This window comes from Myodes glareolus, chromosome 13 (assembly GCF_982192425.1).
Source record: "Myodes glareolus chromosome 13, mMyoGla1.1, whole genome shotgun sequence".
Classification (NCBI taxonomy): domain Eukaryota; kingdom Metazoa; phylum Chordata; class Mammalia; order Rodentia; family Cricetidae; genus Myodes; species Myodes glareolus.
The window spans coordinates 66,296,712-66,318,365 of NC_142038.1; the positions used below are offsets into that span (position 1 = coordinate 66,296,712).

At 40.4% G+C, this 21,654-nt stretch overlaps 1 protein-coding gene across 4 annotated transcripts in view; it reads left to right on the forward strand.

The window, feature by feature from the left end:
* The first annotated feature begins 653 nt into the window (after positions 1 to 653).
* The window catches only part of Trappc8 (trafficking protein particle complex subunit 8), an 87,415-nt gene continuing 66,414 nt past the window's right edge, over positions 654 to 21,654 (forward strand). For 2 of the 4 annotated variants that reach the window (XM_048442670.3, XM_085700079.2), the window contains exons 1-2: positions 654 to 1,123; positions 16,144 to 16,338. In XM_048442670.3, the coding sequence (XP_048298627.3) occupies positions 967 to 1,123; positions 16,144 to 16,338 (352 nt within the window). In that variant the 5' untranslated portion in view covers positions 654 to 966. The remainder of the gene's footprint in view (positions 1,124 to 16,143; positions 16,339 to 21,654) is intronic. The other 2 variants (XM_085700078.2, XM_085700080.2) reach the window with 1 other exon arrangement.

The window sequence follows — 21,654 nt, forward strand, 5'->3', positions numbered from 1 at the left end:
CAAACACCCTAGCCTGCGTCTTTAAAAAAAGAAAGAAAGGAAGGAAGAAAGAAAGAAAAAGACTGACGACATTTAAAGACATCCCTTCCTAGAGATCCAGAAAAACGTTCCCCTTACATTCCATGCTAACTAAGGCGCCCTCAACAGAACATCTTTCTGCTCGGTGATTGAGCACGTATGTAGCAGTCCGCTTCTAAAAGTGTGACGGTGCTCAGAGGATACAAGATGTCCCAGGCGCCGCAGGCGGAACCCCTAGGCACCTGGCCCTCAGCCCCTTCTCAGGCAAGCGGTCGCCGCCCACCTCGGGGAAGGCGGGGCGACCAGTCAGAAAGTAGCGCGAAGTTACATCAGTAGCTTACTGAAGCCAGATGAGATCTTTGGGGACGCCAAGAAGGCCAGGCCTGCGCAGTCAGCCATCACCTTGACAGACGCGCCAGGCACCTGCCGGAGAACTGGCCAAAAGCTGCTCGCCGGGCCACGCCCATCCGCCTCACAACCCCGCCCCTGACCGGTAGGGAAACCCACTCGTCACAGTATTTCCGGTTCCAATCTTCCAACTGGCTTCCGTAGCTCCCGTTTTCCAGTCCTCCGCCCCGACCCCGCCCCTACCGCGTCTTTGACACAGTCACGTGAGGGGCGCGCGCGAGGCTTGCCGGGAGTGGTGCTGCCGGCGGGTCAGGGTTCGGCCCAACATGGCGGTTCCTGTCGGACAGTGACCAAGGCTTTGCCGTCGGGAGGACCGAGTGGCGGTGGTCGGCGTCCCCACCTGCTGGGGTGGGATGCAAAGCTCCGGGGAGCGCTGAGAGGAGGCAGCGACGGACCCGGGACCCAAAAGCCGGAGCAGCGGCGGCTCCGCGCAGTCAGCTGCAGGCTTCGGAGTGGGGCCGCACCCGGCCGGGCAGGCGGCTGCGGCTGCGGCAGGCTCGGCTCCGAGGCGGGGCGGAGGCCGGGCGCCCGGCTGCGGCCATGGCCCAGTGCGTGCAGTCGGTGCAGGAGCTCATCCCCGACTCCTTCGTTCCCTGTGTCGCCGCGCTGTGCAGCGACGAAGCCGAGCGGCTCACCCGCCTCAACCACCTCAGCTTCGCCGAGCTGCTCAAGCCCTTCTCTCGCCTCACTTCCGAAGGTACGTGCTGTTCTTCCTCGTCCATCGGGCTGAAGCCGGGACGTGGCCGGGAGAAGGAAGTGGGGAGCAAGTGGAGGACGGAGGGGCGGCTGCCCGGGGCTGCGGCTGGCGAGGGGCGGCGAGCGGCTGTCAAGACCGCGCTCTCGCGGCCGCCCGGCTACGGACGCTTTCTTCCTCGGGACGAGCCAGGTCTTTAAGTCGTAGAGGTAAACTTGAGCCCGACACAAGGGAGTCGAGACTGTTGTTAGCAGTCACCCGACAGGATTGGGCACCTACTGGACATTTAAGGTAGCAAGATGCAGCCTCCAGAACGGAGTTTCAGAGTGAAGGAAGATCTGCCACGTCCCCTCGTCGAGTGTTAAAGTTCTCTTGTTCATGAAATTGGTCTAGCCTTGGAGTTCATCCTGGCTGAACTTCAGTTTGACTTTTATTTTTCCCTTTTCGACCATTGCAACGCGTTCTTAGCTCTATAGCAGTTTGCCAGTGTCAGGAGAGCAAGCACAAAGTATGGCATCAGTAATAAAGGATAGGGGGCTGCGGTGTCGCCCGGTGGGCAGAGTACCCACCTAGCATGCGGGCGGGAAGCTCTGTCACCTGGGTCCTCAGTACCACCTAGCTGTCTCTCTCCTGGGATCAGCACTCGGAGGCAGAGGCAGTAATAGAAGTCTAAGACTTTCCTGGACTGTGCAACGTATTTGAGGCCAGCAGGGATACCTAAAGAGAAAAAAAAATAAAAATAAAAAAGTTTAAAAAAAGACAAAGGATAAATTGTAGTAACAATGTTGATGTTTCAAGTTATCTAAATTTATGGGATTAGAACAGTTCATGCATTTTTGTCCTTTTCATATTGATGACTAATCATGAGAAATACATTCATATTTAATAGTAAGCTTCTTCAGCATTATTTTTCATTTTTGTTAATTTCTAAAATGGGTTTTACTCTAGGCCAAGTTGGTCTGGAACTCACTCTGTGTAACTAACTTGCAGGTCTCAAACTCTTGAGAGTTGAGATTACAGGCTTGAGCCACCATAAATGGCTCTTTCTCTAGCTTTTGCTTTTTTATTAATGATAAAAGATCATACTTAGAATTTTATTCAAGGGGCCTAGAGAGATGGCCTAGTGGTTAAGAGCACATATAGCTCTCACAGAGTACCAAAGTTTGATTCCCAGTGGTGGTTCAGAACTTCCTGTATTTCTAGTTCTGTGGGGGAATCCAACACACACACACACACACACACACACACACACACACACACACACACACACACACACACACAGAGAGAGAGAGAGAGAGAGAGATTCTTTTAAAAGTTAAATATTTTTTAAGTATACCCCAAGTGTAGTTGAACCGATATCTTTGTTGTTGTTGTTGTTGAGACAGGGTTTCTCTGTGTAGCCCTCGCTGTCCTGGAATTTGCTCTATAGATCAGGCTGGCCTCTAATTCACAGAAATCCGCCTGCCTCTGCCTCTTGAGTACTGGAATTAAAGGTGTGCACCACCACCACCTGGCTTAACCGATCTTTCAAACAGAACATACCAAAAAAGCAGGTACAGTTCCTTGGAAGTTTAAGAGTTGTTTACCATGGAGGGGTCACTTGTAAGTTTTTGTTTATCAAATAACTGGTGTTATTTAGTTACGGTTTTTATCCAAAAAAAAAAAAATAGTGTTATACTGTTGGTTTGTATATCTACATGCCTCAGGCAGTCTTTAGGAGACTTGATGGTAAACATGCTAAAATACGTAAAGAAAAAAGTAGCAAATGATGTTTTCTCTTGGTGCTGAAGATTGAACTTGTTTATACCTCTTGCACTAACCTTTTTTCTCTCCCACAAAGGTATATTCCCAGCCTTGGTGGGATTAGTTCTAGTAGTTTAACTTAATTGACCCATATATTTCCAAAGTTTTGGCAGATTTATTTCAATTAGTATCCAATATAAAAGATGCAAATGGGAGGTTTTGCAAAGTTTTTTAAATTCTGTGTTCTTTATGCGTAAATACCCTCTTTTGTGAGTAGGTGCATTTTTCTGGATTCTGTAGGCCTTCTATGATGGTGTTGCCTTTATTGGACAGTGCAGTAATAGAGGTGTTCTGTTCTCTTGCTGCATGTGCAGTGAGGCGGTTGATAGGTGGTAGAAAGACAAAAGCAATCACTGCTTATTCGGGAGTTGGGGAAGGAATGAGGTAGAATGGTATTTTAGTTCCTCTTGTTCCCATGATAAAATACTCTGACAGAAGCACCTTAAGAGGGAAGGGTTTACTTTGTCTCTCAGCTGAAGATATTGTCCATCATGGCTAGAAGTGGAGAAAGCAGGAACCTGAAGCATCCATAGTCAGAAGCCAGGAGTGATTGCAGACTAGAGCTAGCTCTCGGTTCCCATTTTATACAGTCCAAGATCCCTTTTAAAGGAGATAGTTCCTCTACAGTCAAGATGAATAACCATCATAATCAAGATAACCCTCCAGTGGCAAGCCCAGTCTTCCAAGTGATTGTAGAGCCTATCAGGTTTGCAGTTAAGACTACCATCAAATGGTTAGGTCAGAAGGTATAAATTGTAGTCAGTGGTTAGGGGAAAGTTGTGGGAAAGTTGTCTTCTGGGGTACAAAATGCAGAGTAGATGCCCGGGAGAGGAGAAACTGGTGTTTCAGGAAGGGACCTCTAGATTTCATTTCTAGTGGTACTTATGAGGCAGTCTTGAGTTCTTGAGCTAGGCCTGTTTGACAAATCATTGAGTTTGTAGTCTATAAGGTTCATATGAATTGGTATGAATTTTTAAAAAGTTTAAGTTGGATGGTACTTGTCTATAATCCTAGTGCTTTGGAGGCGGAGGTAGGAGACTTGCTTGCTTGCTTCAATTACATAAGGAAACACTCAGAAAAGAAGAAAAAGTTCAAAGATGATTAAGATACAGATTATAGTGGCAGCATAAAAAATTTGGTACAATATCAAGTTGGAAGGGGACTGGGGGTACATATGGGAGGGGTTAAGGAGAGGTGGACGATGTGAATAAAAATATATTCATAAAAATATATCATGTATGTAATTCTCAAAGACTTAATGGAAAATAGAATATTCAAGAATTTGCCCTGACTTCTGAGATTAGCCTTGGCTTAGAACAGTCAAGTATTTACAGGAGACTTATCTTTAAGTTTCAGTAGAAAAACACATAGTTTAAAGATATACTGAAAAAATGTTACTAGAAGAAATTTTGAGTACTCTTTTTTGTGACAAACCTTAAAAGTAGCTATTAGGCCTCATGCACATATAAGTTAGATGATAGCCATTTAAGGTTGCTCGCATGTTTTAAGAATTAAATGCAATGACTATGCCAATTAAGCACAGTTGAAAGGTTTTGTGTATATTCTTTTTTTATTGATATTTATTGAGCTCTACATTTTTCTCTGCTCCCTTCCCTGCCTGCCTCTCCCCTCTCCCCTTCAATCCTCCCCTCAAGGTCCCCTTGCTCCCAATTTACTCAGGAGATCTTGTCTTTTTCCACTTTCTACTTCCCATGTAGATTAGAGCTATGTAAGTCTCTCTTAGTGTCCTCATTGTTGTCTAGGTTCTCTGGGATTGTGATTTGTAGGCTGGCTTTCTTTGCTTTATGTTTAAAGACCACCTATGAGTAAGTACATGAGTACATATCTTTCTGTGTCTGTGTTACCTCACTCAAAATAATGTTTTCTAGCTCCATCCATTTTCCTGCAAAATTCAAGGTGTCATTATTTTTTTCTGCTGTGTAGTACTCCATTGTGTAAATGTACCTCATTTTCCTTATCCATTCTTCAGTCGAGGAGCATTTAGGCTGTTTCCAGGTTCTGGCTATGACAAACAAAGCTGCTATGAACATAGTTGAGCACATGTCCTTGTGGCACGATTGAGCATCCTTTGGATATATACCCAAAAGTGGTGTTACTGGGTCTTGAGGAAGGTTGTTTCCTAATTTTCTGAGAAATTGCCACACTGATGTCCAAAGGGGTTATACCAGCTTGCATTCCTACCAGCAATGCAGAAGTGTTCCCATTTCCCCACAACCAACCTCTCCAGCATAAGTTGTCATCAGTGTTTTAGATCTTGACCATTCTTACAGGTGTAAGATGGAATCTCAGAGTTGTTTTGATTTGCATTTCTCTGATGACTAAGGATGTTGAACATTTCCTTAAGTGTCTTTCAACCATTTTAGATTCCTCTCTTGAGAGTTCTCTGTTTAGGTCTGTACTCCATTTTTTTATTGGATTATGTGATCTTTTGGTGTCCAATTTCTTGAGTTCTTTGTATATTTTGGAGATCAGATCTCTGTCTGATGTGGGGTTAGTGAAGATCTTTTTCCATTCTGTAGGCTGTTGTTTTGTCTTGTTGACTGTGTCCTTTGCTTGACAGAAGCTTTTCAGTTTCAGGAGGTCCCATTTATTGTTTCTCTCAGTGTCTGTGCTGCTGGGGTTCTGTTTAGAAAGTGGTTCCCTGTGCCAATGCATTCAAGTGTACTTCCCACTTTCTCTTCTATAATGTTCAGTGTGGCTGGCTTTATGTTGAGGTCTTTGATCTATTTGGACTTGAGTTTTGTGCATGGTGATAGATATGGATCTATTTTCTTTCTTCTACATGTTGATATCCAGTTGTGCCAGCACCACTTGTTAAATATGCTTTCTTTTTTCCATTTGATAATTTTGCTTCCTTGTCAAAGATCAGGTGTTCAAAGATGTGTGGATTGATGTCTGGGTCCTTGTTAGTTTCCATTGGTCCTCTTGCTTATGCCAATACCAGGCTGTTTTCAGTACTGTAGCTCTGTAGTAGAGTTTCAAGTCAGGGATTGTGATGCCTCCCGAAGTTCTTTTATTGTTCAGTTGTGTGTATTCTTGATGTTTGATGTTGGTTTTCTTTTGGACTTTTGAGGGACCTGGCCACCCAGCTCCCAAGTAAATCACACAGAGGTTAAATCTTATAATTGCCTGGCCTTAGTTTGATTTACTTGTTTCTTGCCAGCTTTTCTTAATTTAAATTATCCCAACTACCTTTTGACTCTAGGCTTGCTTTTTTCCTTTTCTTCTGTATATCTTACTTTCACTCTTACTCCTTGGCTGGCTGGGTGGCTGGCCCCTGAAGTCCTCCTTTTCCTCAGTTCTCCTATTTATACTCCCTGCCTGTGAGCCCCGCCGTTATCTCTTTTCTGCCTCGCTATTGGCCATTCAGCTCTTTATTAGTACCATCAGGTGTTTTAGACAGGCAAAGAATCACAGCTTCACAGAGTTAAACATGTGCAGCATAAACAAAAGTACCACACCTTCAAATAATATTCCCCAAGAGATTTGTGCTCCAGATTTAACTTGTATTCACTATTTACACGGTTTGTGATCCTAGTACTTTTTTATTCTGTGGTGCTGGAGATTGAACTGGGACCTTATGACACTATGACTTGTAAAGAATACTGTAGTTAGCTGTCAACATAAAACAAACTCAACAGCATCTTTGGAGGTTCTGTGTCTTATATTGATATTAGGGTTTTTTTTTTATCTTTTAACCCTTAGAAGTCCTTTGAGTTGTTTTTTTTTTTTTTAAGATGGGATCCCGTATATGAGAATGTGTACATCTGTGTCTGTTGTTTTTTTTTTTTTGATGGGATCCCGTATATGAGAATGTGTACATCTGTGTCTGTTTTTTTTTTTAAGATGGGATCCCGTATATGAGAATGTGTACATCTGTGTCTGTTGTTTTTTTTTTTTAGATGGGATCCCGTATATGAGAATGTGTACATCTGTGTCTGTATTCATTTTCATGCTTCTTCTTTGGCTCTTTTTCTTGTTTGGTTGTCTTGTCATTTTCAGATTTGTTTATTTTTATTTTTTGTATTTTAATATTCCTTAGCTGCCTATTTGTTTTCTAACTTGAGACAGAAAGGGTGTAGATCTGGATGGGAGAGGAAGTGGAGAGGAATTGAGAGGAGTATGGGGAGGGGAAACTATAATCAGAATATACTATATGAAAAAATGTATTTTCTTTTTGGGGGGTGACAAGGTGTTGGGTTTTTTCAAGGCAGAGTTTCTCTTTAGCTCTGGAGCTCATCCTGGAACTTACTTTGTAGACCAGGCTGGCCTTGAACTCACAGAGATCTGCCTGCCTCTGCCTCCTGAGTACTGGGGTTAAAGGCCTGTGCCATCATCACATGCCGGAAAAAAATGTATTTTCAATGCAAAAAAAAAAAAGGTATAAAGCAAACAAAACAAAACAAAACAAAAAGGCTAGGGATGTGGTTCAGTTAGAGTGCTTATCTAGCATGCCTAAAGCCCCATGTTTGTTTTTGCCACCATAAAAGAAAAACACAAAATATATGTGCTGCTCAGCAGTATCCTCAGTCCCCTAATATTTTTTGGAGATTTGTATTGGCCATCTGCTTCATAGTTGGTCATGCCTTACTGTTTATTTAATAGTAGTTCTCTAATAATTCTAAGTAGTATTTCATTGTATCATTTTAGACATGTTTTAAGAAAATTTCACATTAATCGATAAATTACAGTTTTGGAAGTATTGTACTAGTTTGTTGAAATGGGTTAAATTTATTTAAGTGATTAAAAATAGTGAATGTAATTCTATAAACCTTGAATAGTTTTCTGCTTGGACTAGGAAAGTTTGGCAGATCAGTTTAGGAAATGTCTTTGAAAGGTAGCTTCTCTAATTTGTTTTCTTTCCATTTCCCATCTTTTTCTCTTCCCCTTCTTCCTCATCCTCATCCTTCCCGCTTCTTTCTAGACATGGTCTTATTTAGGTCTGGCTGGCCTTGAACTTCTGATCCTCTTGCCTCCACTTCCCAAGTGGAATTATAGGTGTGCACCACTACATTTTCCTTTGTTGTTAGAACCATTATCATCATTTTTAAAATTAAATTTCCCTTACTTGTAAACAAGCTTTCCTTTTTCTTCTTTTGATGTTCAGGGGCCAGAATCTTTAATGGGTGACTTGTACCCCAAACCTGAAGTATTTCTTCCTAGCAATATTTTCATTACTTTCCTGTTGTTGTGACAAAATACCTGACACAAACAACTAGGGCATTCTGACTTTAGGATGCAGCATACCATGGTGGAAAAGGCAGCAGGAGTACACGGAGCTGCTCATACTTCATCTGTGCTGAGAAAGCATAGATACATGTCAGGAACTCAGCTCCCTTCCTCCTGTTTTCATTCATTTCTGAGGCCCTAGTCTATGGGATGGTGCTACCCATATTCAGAGTGGGTTTTCCTCCTTAGTTAATCCAGTCTGTAAACTCCCTCATAGTCAGGCCCAGATGTTTGTCTCCATGATGATTCTAGATCCTGTCAAGTTGACTATCAATATTGACCACCACACATCTTTCCCTTGTCAACTTGATACCCAAAGATATCACTTTAAGCATTTTAATCTTTATCTTATGTTTATGACTGCTGGCCTCTAAGTGTGTCTGTGCACACATAGGTACATACAGTACCCTCAGAGGTCAGAAGAAACTGTCTAATCGTGTGGGACTGAAGTTATAGATGGTTGTGGGTCTCCACATAGATGCTGGCAATCGAACTCAGGTTATCTAGAAGAACAATTAGTGCTCTTAACCATTGAGCCATTTCTCCAGCACCCCCCCATATGCCACTTTTAAGCCATAATCTATCCTTTGTCACTGTAGATGCAAATTTCAGTCTAAATTCAAAAGTCCTTATAGTTTCTAACAGTACAATACTATTCTGAAGTTAAGTGCAAATTTCTTCTGATGATCACTCTGGTGTTGTCTTCACAGTGAGCCCCTATAAAAGAAGTTACAAAAACAGCAACCAAATAACATGCTTCAATTTGGTATGACACAAATACTCCCATTTCTAAAGGGAGGAATGAGGGTATAGCAAGGACAGTTTGTACCAAGGCAAGACTGAAACCCAGTGGGGCAGACATCAATCCTACAGCTCTTTGTTGGGTATCTGGAACTGTGCTCCAAATGGCTAGGGTATCTCCACCTTTCCTGGTTTGCCAACTGCAACACATACAGTCTCTCAAACCGGTTTCACTCCATTCCTGTAGCTTTCCTCAGCAGATATCCCATTGTCCTGGCCTTTTTGTGGCATCCCAGGGTCTCCCAGTGTTGCTGAGGCTTCACCTTCCCAGCTTCACATTGTGGTCTCTTAGGCTCTCTTAGCAGGGAATCAAACCCTGGCACACATTGCTGTGTCTCAGTGGTGCTTTAGAACCTTGGCCTGTGCCCTTCACTCTTGCAACTCCCATGCCTGTAAAATTAGTACCATGTGTATGATGCTAAACGTTACTAGCTTGAGATGTAATTTAGGCCCCTTGGATTACAGTTGAATTGTTCTCTGGGATGATTCTGGGAAGACAATTTCCACTATAGTTGTTTTTGAGTAGGGCACCCATTCAGTAGCGTTCTGTTTAGATTCCTTTAAGGGAATTTGGATTTTCACAAGATGTACTAAAAGGATGGAGTCTTGCTCTCTGAGCACTTTTCCTATTGTTTCAATTCAAAACAGGTTTCTCTGGAATTGTGCAAATCTCTTTAATAATTACATCTCTTTTCTCACTAACAAGACTTGTCTATAACTTATTTTTATACTTATGTATTTTATTGTTTGTGCCTTATATATTATACTTATATATTTTATTGTATGTGTTGTATATGTCGTTTCCTGGCTGCCCAGACCTGAATTAATTATTTGTATAATTATTATTTGTGTAATTAATAAACAAAACTATATTAATTACAACACTGTTTGGCCAATGGCTCAAGCATATTTCTAGCTAGCTCTCATATCTTAAATTAACCCATTTCTATTAATCTGCATATTACCACAAGGCTGTGGCTTATCAGGTAAAGTTTTGGGTCTTTCTCCTTCAGCAGCTACATGGTGTTTTCCTTCCACAACTACATGGCATCTCTTTGACTTCACCTTATCTATCTATCTATCTATCTATCTATCTATCTATCTATCTATCTATCTATCTATCTCAATTCAGATTTCCCACTTGGCTGTACTCTGCTAAGCCATTGACCAAAACAGCTTTATTCATCAACCAATAAAAGCAACACATATACAGAAGGACATTCCATATAATCTCCTCTTTTCTGTCTACTTAAAAAGAAAGGTTTTAACTTTAACATAGTAAAATTACATATACAAAACAGTTATCAAGCAAGAATCATAGTTGCAGTATTTCTTTTGAGTCTAAAGTTTCTTATCTAATTTATCCTTTATTGTAACTAAGGAAAAAGTCTTAACTCGCAGTCTTCAAAGACCCTAGAAGGATATAATATTACCTAGGTAAATAGAAACTGCATTGTAAGCAACTTCCAAAACTCTAGAATTGACAGAGGCATCTTGCTGCCTGAGCAGTTACCCAAAGTTCTTCTGTAATGTTGGAGCACCCATCTTCAGCCTAACAGGCCCATAATATCTGGCAGACTTTTCAGTGAAGCAGGAAATTTGAAAGACTGTTTTGCCTATACTGGCAGTTTATCAGTCACTTTCTTCTATGTCCTGCAGAATGTCTGGCAGTTTCTTCTGTGAAGCAGGAACCCTGAGGGATCATTATGTCTTTTGGAAAGTTCAGCAGTTACTTTTCTATGAGTCCTGCATGTCCAGTTTATACAGCATACTCTCAAATAGTCCAGGCATGAGCAGTTTCTTACCCAAATGGCTAGCCTTGTCACATTGAAGGCAAATTCCTTAATGAGTTTCTTCAGTACCCATCAACTTCTTGAAGTAGATTGGTGCCGACTGAAGCAGACATGTCTCATTGTCAAGAAAAGTCTAAGTTCTTGAAACCTTTTAAATGCCTTATTCTGTAGGTCTCTGAAGTGTTGAAGAGTATCTGTCTAACTGAAATATATCTATATATCTAGAAAACCTTACTAACATAACCAAAAGGTTTGATTATTATAGATGACTGTCTATTAACATGTATTTCTTAATTATACATTGCATTTTTAAATGAGCTAACTGCACAAATAATACCTTAAACAAGAGTAGGAATACATATACACAGTGTAGCAAAATTGACCTTTAATTTCTATCAATAGACCAAGATCCATACCAGTGCAAAGTATTCATCACTATATCATATTCCCCCCTTTTTAAAAAAAATTTTTTTTTAGAAATTGACTGTGACCATTAATCACTTATAATCAACCCTTTTAAAATGAAAACAAGCATTTATAAACAATCATTTTGGGAATTTGGGCATTGTTTTCTCCAAACTGCTTTCTGTTGTTTGTTGGGCAAAGTATTTTTAGGGTTCATGGAGACCAACCACATTAACCTGGAAGGAGTTCACAGGTTCTCATCTTCTGTGGAAACAAACAGAACCTCTTTTCCAAAGTAACATATCCTTAGACTCAAATTTTGAAGTCAGGACACCTTTAAAATATAAATGTTGGTTTAGCTTGGCAGCCCATATAATGAAATGTCTCTTTGTACTTAACTCATTCACAGTGAAAAAATGTAAAGAAAACACATGTAGTGAAAAATGTAAAGAAAGACTAGATTATATATATATAATATATCTAGTCTCTCTGTGTATACCCCATCTTTACATGACTTATCTTTCTTTACTCTATTACATTCTAATATTTATTATCTTTACTCCTTTAATCTATGACTGTGCTCTTCTCTCTCTCAAGTCTGTATATATTTTTCCAACACTGTGACCCATTCAGAGGCCTTTTTTTCTGAATCTGTTTTATTGTGTACCTGTAACATTTTCTGACGAGGAGTGCTTTTTTTAAAACACTAAGCAGGCATGGCTAGGACCAACTCGGCTGCCCTGCCTGTTGTTGGCCATGCCACATCAAACATGGGGTATGTTCACCGCCCCAGCTCCAGTGATGCAACAGGTCTATGTTGCCATTAAGCATATCGTAACATGCTGCGCATAGACCCCATGTAAGTGCTCCATAACAGGACCGGCAAGAACCAGAAAGCTGAATCTTAAAGGAGCCGTATAGTTTTTGCTGCTAATGTTGAGACAGGGAGCCTTTTATTAAAGGAATTGTGCCTCTGCTTGCCTCTAGCAAACAGAGCCCACCCAAGAAGATGTTGCTTCCAAGAAGCCATGCATAACTCTGTTCTTTTGTGTCTAGAATTCTTTCCCAAAGCTCACCAACACCAACTCGACTGAGAGGGAACAAACATAGGACCAAACTGGCTTTTTGGGAACCTATTCTCTTTGGATGAATACCTTGCTCAACCTAGATATAGTAGGGAGGAGGACCTTGGGCCTTCCCCAAAGCAATGTGCTTTACCCTCTCAGAGGAGTGTATGGGGGATGGGGTGGGGGTAGTAAGTGGAGGGAATGGGAGGAGGAGAGGGAGTGGGAACTTGGATTGGCATGTATAATGAAAAAAGATAGTTTTTTTTTTTTAAAAAAATAAGAAAGTATTCCTTCCCAAGTTCTCTCAGGTTTTATGTGGATGTAGTTGCCCTACATTGGGCACCATTTTGTAAACAGAGACTGCTTGTGTCTTTCCCGAAACTATATTAATTGCAAACTGGTCAATGGCTCAATCATATTACTAACTGGCTCTCATAAATTAACCCATTTCTATTAATCTCTGTATTGCCACAAGACTGTGGACTACTGGGTAAAGTCTTGGGTGTCTTTCTCCTTTGGCAGCTACATGGTGTCTCTTTGACTCCCCCTATTCTCACTCTATGTATCTCTGTTTGAATTTTCCACTTGGCTGTACTCTGCTAAGCCATTCTTTATTCATTAACCAATAAAAGTAACACATATACAGAAGGATATCCCACATCAGTGTGTATGTGTGTAGGTGTTCACATAGAGGTCAGAGGAACTTGTGGAAGAAATTGGTTCTCCTTCCAACCAATGATCATGTAGAATCCAATGATCAAACTGCATCTATGGCTTAGCAGCAAATGCCTTTACCTGCCCAATCATCTTGTTGACCCCCTGTCTTCAACTTTAAACTCCCTTCTCCCAAAAAAATGCCATGTTTTCTTTCTGTTTTGCACCACTTGTTCTCTCTCACTATAGACCTGGGTAAAAGCAGTAATCAAGACACAATCTGAATGCTATCCAGCTTGGTATTTCCTCAGCCAACCAAATTAGTTCATTACTTTTGAATTCAGCCTCACCGAAGTTCTCAGAACATAGGTAGAGGCAGCCAGACTCTTTGTCAGAATATAACATGAATGGCTTTTACTCTGTTCCCCTTTGAAGACCCATAAGCAAGGCCTCCACTGCTACTGTTTTTCTTAGCAGTCTGATTTTACAAATTCCCACCAGAATGGCCCATTAAACTCTTCTTACAACATTCTTGGGCTTTTTTTCCCTTTTTTTCTTTCTTTCTTTCTTTCTTTCTTTCTTTCTTTTTTTTTTTTGGTTCTTCGAGATAGGGTTTTTCTGTTTAACAGTTCTAGCTGCCCTGGAACTAGCTCTGTAGACTATTCTCACCTTGAATTTACAGAAATCCATCTGCTTCTGCCACCCGAGTGCTGAGATTAAAGGCGTGTGCCCCACCCCCTCAGAGTTCTAAGCCCTTTGCCATTCTTATGCCTCTCAGAGGCCTGAGGATCACATGGTCAGGTGTTTCATTACAGCAGTTCCCTTTCTGCTATCAGTTCTGTATTAGTCACTCTTTTCAATGCAATGACAAAATACCTGAGAAAAATACTATAAAGGAGGGAAAGTTTATTTTTGGCTGACTTTAGAGGAATTAGTTCATATTGGAAGACATGACAGCAGGAACAGAAAGGAGGCTGTCTGGTCACTTTATATCCATAGTCACCAGAGAGATAAATGAGTGGAGGTGGTCAGCTTACTTCCTCACTTTCTCTTTTTTATTCAGCTTAGGACCTGAGCCCATGGTGTGATGCAGTCCATATTTCAGGGTGGGTCTTCTCACAGTCCTTAATCCAATGTAGACTCTCCAATCGAGAATCAGGTGTACTCAGGTTTGTCTTCTGGTGACTCTAGATCCTGTCAAGTTGGCAGTATTAACCGTCACAACTACTCCTATGTTGATGTAAGTAGGTCATTAATCTCTAAGGTGTGTGTGTGTGTTTCTAGTGTGAATCTGGGACCTGGAGTATGCTAGGAAAGCATACTATTGCACTGTTCCCAGCCCTACATTTTTGCTGCTTATAGTATTTGTCAATTATGAAATAACCTTAAGGAAAATACTTGCAAAATGTGTTTCTAAAGGTTTCAGAGTGTATCATAGTACTTACAGTTCTCTTTTCCTTTGTTTTTCTCTTTCCCTTTTTCCTTTCTCCTTTTTTTGTGTCATAATTATACAGTTTGAAAGTTTTAATTACTGAAGGAGGTCTGTGTGTATTTAAATGAGAAAACAATCATAGATGATTGCATAGAATACAATAACTATTCATCTCCTATTCAGCTACAAAATCCCAACCTACACTTTTAAATTTTTTTGTGTGTACATGTGCATATGTGTGTCCACAGTGTGTGTGTGTGTGTGTGTGTGTGTGTGTGTGTATGTATGTATGCACACAGGGCAGAATTAAACCTTTGGTGTCTGTCCTTGCCTTCCACCTTGTTTGAACAAGGGTCTCCTTATTTGCCCCTGCATGTGCTATGCTAGCTGACCTGTGAGTATCCCAGAATCCCCTTGTTTCCACCACCATGTCTTTGTTCTGGAGATCCAAACTGCATTCCTCAGCCCTGTGTTTGATTTTTTTTTCTTTCTCTTTAAAATTTGTAAGTTAGATTAGAATATTCTTTCTTTCTCTTGGTTTTATTTAATCTTTACACAGTCAAATCAGCCACTGTGTATACGTTTTGTACATATACTTTAAATTATTTTTTCATCATTGTGTATGTGTGTATGATGTGTGTGAGTGTGAGTATGAGCATACCATAGTGTACATGTAGAGATCAGAGGACAACTTCAGTGCTTGGGTCCCTCTTCCTGTCTGGGACTTTGGAGATTCAGTTCAGGTCATCAGGTCTTTACTAGCTGAGTTGTCCACTGTCCCACATATGTTACTCAGAATACACATGCTAATATTCATTACACATGTTATTTTAATATTTTATTTTATTATTGTTATCTATTTTTGTTGAGGCAATGCACCTATCCAATTTTGTAATCTAGACTGGCTTTAAGCTTATAGCAAGGCATTCCTTTGGCCTGAGTTGCATGAGTAATTGAATTACAGTTATAAGTCATAATACTTGCATAATACTTTAATATCTTATAGGTTTTTTTTTCTACCTCTGAAGTGTATACCTCACTGTGTGACCCTGGCTTGCTTGGAAAATGGTTTGTAGGCCAAGCTGCCTTGGAACTCAAAATAATCCTTGTGCTTGTATCTCCCAAATACTGGAATTGTGGGTATGTGTTCTACATCTGGATGAACTTTATGTTTTTAATTTAAAATTTTAGAAGTGTCTGAGGAAGCCCAGGAAATTTAGGAGATGTAGTTTGTAACTGATTAAATTATAAATAAGCCTAGACATCCAAATGCTTGTTGGGAGCCAGGCATGGTGGCACATACCTATAATTCCAGCAGGCTGAGACAGGGGGAATCATTGTATATTCAAGGCCACCCATGCATCATACAAAGATCCTGCCTCCAAAAGCCAGAAAAGTGACTGGACACTTTATGGGTGGTGGTTTTCGACAACTCTAAATGTAGGGGAAACAGGACCTATAGGGAAATTGTGACCTTCAGCATTGTGTGAGAGGAAGGAATATTTTTTCCCCCTTTGAGACAGAGTCTCATGTAGCCCAGGCTGGCCTTGAACTCCTGATCCTCCTGTTTCTACTTTCCAGGTGCTGGGATTATGTGCCACTCTGACTGGCTAAGAGGAAGGGATTTTATGATTAATAGGTTAGGTATTTCTTTTGGTTTGTAAGGAAAAATGTAAACCAGTTGTATTCTGGGAGAATATTCTTTTAATTCTTAGCTTCTGATTTGAGATTCTTTCATGTTTGAAAACCATTAACCCAATTTGATTTATTATACGTTATACCAAGTTAATTTAAAATTTCTTTCTCTTTTTTTAAAAGTTCACATGAGAGATCCTAATAATCAACTGCATATAATTAAAAATTTGAAGATAGCGGTAAGCAACATTGTCACACAGCCACCTCAGCCGGGAGTCATCGGGAAACTTTTGAATGATGTCGTTTCTGGCAGCCAACCTGCAGAAGGATCAGTTGCTAATGTGATTACAGCAGGGGACTATGACCTTAACATCAGTGGTATGTAACAAGTGTTGTTATTATTTTTTAAACTAAATTTTTTTTGTTAGGAAAATAATTCTCAGTCTTGGAGACCTTTCATCCAGTGCTTTAGGGCTACAGGGTGCTAGAGCTGGGCCTACATAGTGCTGAAAGACACGCCCAGGAACGTACTTGATGCTAGCACCTGTAGTAAATATCCTAGGGTAATCAGTGTTTCATGCTGAAACTAATAATAAATGACAGGGTTTTTTTATGTTATTAATCTTGCTTGGTGTTAAGTGGAAATGTTTATAAAATAGATGTTTTATAAGTGCTTATACTGCTTTAGGTAGTAAATGTTTTCGTGATAAGACTGATAAGGAAGATAATACATTAATATGTGCAGTGACTGTAACTTTGATGTGATTATTTTCCAGTATCTGAAAGCCTTTACTTATTAAAAATACATCAGGTGAATTCTTAAAAGGAAAACATTAAAAGTATGTTAATCTAATTACAATCTCTCATCTGCTTAAAAACAGCAGCTTCTTTGTTTTGGGTTGTTTTAATTTACTTTGATACTTGTATGCTTCCTAATTGTATAGCTAAAGATCTTCCTGTGCCAGTGAGATGGCTCAGCTGGTATAGTGTTTGCCATGCAAGCCTCATGACTGGAGTTTGAGGGCTAGAACTCATGGGAATGTGGTTGGAGAGAATTGACTTTACAGCGTTGTTCTCTGACATAGGTGCTGTGGCACTTACACACACCATACATTAATGGTAATAGTAGTATGGTAGTGGAAGTAAACCAGATCTTGTTGCCATACACAGAGAACTTACTGACAGGCTCTAAGTCACCATGGTTATTAATCTATAAGTATGTATGCTTAGAAATATGTGTAGAATTACTGTGTTTTAGTCTGCCATATCTTTCTTTACCATTAATTTTAATTTCAGCAACATAGATCATTCTGATAATTTCATTTTATCTTTTTTATTTTATAGTGTTAGGATTTGACCGAGAGCTTAAACATGTTAGTTAATCACCAGTGAGCTATACCAGCCAAAAGAATTTTGAATTCTTATATATAGGATTAATCAGTTTCTGGCATAATGTATTTTAATGTGAGGAAAAATTTTGCATATTTTCCTGAGAAATGGTAGAATTTAAGATTTGTTTTTCTGTCATCAGTGTTGAAGTATGAAAGGCAATAAGTCAGATGCTAGTGTCTTACTTTTTGGCCTGGAACAGAGATTCGCTTGCCTTAGCCTTCAGAATGCTGGGATTAAAGGCATGTGCAACAATGTATGATACTCTGCTTCTTGGACTCTTTAATGGTAGGGTTTTTTCGTTGGTTTTTTTTTTTTTTTTTTTGAATTTTTGAGACACAGTCTCATTGTGTAGCCCTAGATGGCCTGGAACTTACAGCAATTTACCTGACTCTTTTTCCTAAGTGCTGAGATTAAAGGTGTGTACTGCCATGCCCAGTTCTTAAGACTTCAAGCTTTCTGTGTAGCTAAGGATGCCCTTCAACTCCTTGATCCTCCTCCTCTACCTCTCAAATGCTAGAATTTTAGGTGAGTAGAACCTCCTCCAGATTCTATGACTCTGTGTTATAAGGTCTTTCTCTTCTCTTTTTCTTTCTCTTCTCTTTTCTTCTTCCCTCCCCTTCCTTCCCCTCTCCTCTCTTCCCATCCCCTCTGAGACAGGGTCCTGGCTGACCTGGAACTTGTGACAGTCTTCTTGCCTCAACCTCTCAACAGGCCTGCACTGCTAAGCTTAGCTAGGGTCTTAACATTTTTGGTTTTCAAATTTATTGATTTCCTGCTATACACTTTTCATTGATACATAGAGATGTATAAGCCATGCCTTATAAGCTTACAGTCTAGTAAAGAGGCCATTATTAATCAGTAATGATACTATATTCTGATTTATAGTATGTTATAGAAATAATGATTGTAGTAATATGGCCTATCTGCCATGCTAAAGTGCTAAGAGGCTATAGAGAGGAATTGCCTATCACGTATGAAAAATACTTTTGTGAGGGTTGTTTTTGTTTGTTTTCCTTTTCTTATTTTGAGACAGGGTCTTGCTAAGTGTGTTAGTTGCTTCTCTATTGCTGTGACAAAACACCATGACCAAGGCAACTTATAAAAGAAGAAAGCATTTATTTGGGGGCTTGCTTATAGTTTTAGGGTTGAGTTCCTGACCATCTTGTTGGGGAGCATGCAGGCATGACACTGGAGCAGTAGCCAGAGAGCTATATCTTGATGCAACAGCTGAGGTGACTAAACTGATGTGGGCTTTTGAATCCTCAAATTCCCCTTCCCCCATTGAGACACCAAGCAGTTCTACCAACTAGGGACTCAGCATTCAAACATGTGTACCTGTGGAGACAATTCTCATTCAAACCACCACATTAGTTTTCCTAGGCTGATAGCCAGACAGGCTGACTGGCAACTCACCATATAGCTCAAGCCGGCCTCCAACTGTTGTCCTTTCTACCTCTGTCTCCCCCTGGCTTTCTGGGGGTTATAGGCATTGTTTTAATTAGTGTAGTATTAGGCGAGCGGCGAGCTGTGTCCCGCCACCCGGCTAGCTTAGCCCCGAAATAATTACACAGAAGTTGTATTTATTTAAACACTGCCCGGCCATTAGCTCTAGCCTCCTATTGACTAATTCTTACATCTTTTTTTTTAATTTTTATTTTTTATTTTTTTTGTGGTTGCTGGGAGGCTAATTCTTACATCTTGATTCAACCCATTTCTAATAATCTGTATGTTTCCACGAGGTCGTGGCAGATTCAGCGTGTCTGACTCTGGCAACTCCATGGCGGCTCTCTCTGCCTGCCTTCTTCTCAGCATCCTGTTCTGTCTACTCCGCCCACCTAATTTTCTACCATATCAAAAGGCCAAGGCAGTCTCTTTATTTAACCAATGAAAGTAACACATAGACAAAAGACCCTCCTACACCATTTCCCCTTTTTTCTGTTTAAACAAAAAAGAAAGGCTTTAACTTTAACATAGTAAAATTACATATAACAAAACAGTTATCAAGCAAGAATTACAGTTATAATATTTATATTTACTTATCTTTTATCATAACTAAGGGAAACTATAACTATTTTTCAACTCCATCAAAGACTCCAGAAGGATATAATATTACCTAAGTAAACAAGAAATAAGCAACTTCTGAAGCTCTAGAAATGATAGAGACATCTTGCTGTCTGTACAGTCACCCAAAGTTTTTCTGTACCGTTGGGGCATCCATCTTTGGCCTTCAGGCCCATAGCATCCAGCAGACATTTCCATGAAGAAGGAAATTCCAAAGACAGTTTAGTCACTTTCTTTTGTGTCCTGTAGAATGTCTCTCAGACTCTTTTATGAAACAGGAACCCCAAAGGATCATCTCACCTTTAGGCAAGTTCAGCAGTCATTTCTCTGTGGGTTCTTTGTGTCCAGTTTATGCAACAGTCCAGGCAAGAGCAGTTTCTTGCCCAAATAGCTAACCAACTCCATAAGGAGCCTCTTTGATGCCCATCTTTCTCTCGAAGTAGCTTGGTGCTGCCAGGAGCAGATATGTCTCACTGTCATGGAAAGCTTAGCTTACTGGGAAAGATTCAGCATGTCTGACTCTGGCAACTCCATGGTGCCTCTCTCTGCCTGCCTTCTTCCCAGCATCCTGTTCTGTCTACTCCACCCACCTAATTTTCTGCCCTATCAAAAGGCCAAGGCAGTCTCTTTATTTAACCAATGAAAGTAACACATAGACAAAAGACCCTCCTACACCAAATTAGGGTTCCTATTGCTGTGAAGAGACACCATGACCACGGAAGTCTTAGAAAGGAAAACATTTAATTGGGGCTGGCTTATAGTTCAGAAGTTTAGACCATTATTTTCATGGTGGGAAACATGGTGGGATGCAGGCAGACACGGTGCCGGAGAGGTTCTACATCTGCATCAACAGGCAGCAGGAAGAGACTGAGACATATTAGGCCTGGCCTGAGCTTCTGAAACCTCAAAGCTGCTCCCAGTGATACATTTCCTCCAACAAAAAGGACACCTCTTAATAGTGCCAGTCCCTTCGAGCCTGTGGGGCCATTTTCCTTCAATTTCCTTCATTTTCCACATGCATGTACTACTGTGTCCAGCAAAGCATCTATTTTTATACTGAAAGTATTTTTCTGACCTCCAAAGTCCCTCTTCCTTTTTCTTTTTAAAAAAGTAACAATGATACTAGCATATAGATTGCTTAGAAAATATGGAAAGAATAGCGATTCTATTCTTTATCCTGCCAGCTTCTTTATTGTTTTTTATGGTGGGTATTTTCTCACAATGTTTTAGACTTACGTGTGTGTTTTGCTCGCATGTTTATGTGTATCATGTGCATGTTTGGTGCCCGAGGAGGTAGGAGGGAGGGCATCCATCTTCTGGAACTGGGGTTACTGACAGTTGTGAAATATCATGTGGGTGCTGGAAACTGAACCCAAATCCTCTGCAAGAATAAGTGCTCTTAATTGCTGAGTCATTCACCCATCTCCACTAAATTTCTTTTATTACATTTATATGTATCTGTATAGTACACACATGTGGAGGTCAGGGAGGATAACTTGTGGAAGTTGCTTCTCTTTTACTATCATGTGGGTCCTAGAAATTGAATCAGATTGTCAGGTGGGACAGCTATCACACTAGCCTGATGTTATATTTTCTAAGTCATTTTTTTCTTGTCTGTTTTTGTTCATCCTTCCTTTCTTCCGTGAATGACAGTGTCTCACTCTGTAGTCCTAATTGGTCTGGAACTTACTATGTAGACCAGGTTGACTTTGAACTGACAGAGATCCACCAGTCAGTTTGATTCCAAGTGCTGGAATTAGAGGTGTGAGCTATCACACTTAGCATCTTTATATTGGTATCCATGTCTTAATCAATTTTAAATAATTGATAAGGACCTAATTTTGGAGAAGAGAGTAATTGTTTTCTCCAGTTTTTCTTCATCATCTAATGTTTCTGTAATTTCTGCTAATTTTCACTGCTTACAATATTATGACTAAATATTGTTTAAAGCAGGGTCAATTATTGGGCCTGCTTTTGTTTTTCTCGGGTGTTAATTAGAAATTTAATTGCTGACCAAAAGCAAGTTGGGGAGGAAGAGGTTCATTTGACTTAAACTTCATATTGCTGTTCATTTTTGAAGGAAGTCAAGACAGGAACTCAAACAGGGCATAATCCTAGAGGCAGGCGCTAATTCAGAGGCCATAGAATAATATTGCTTAATGTCTTGCTTCCCCTGGCTTGCTCATCCCACCAACCCAGAGATGGCACCACTTTTCCCCATTGGTTACTAATTGAGAAAAA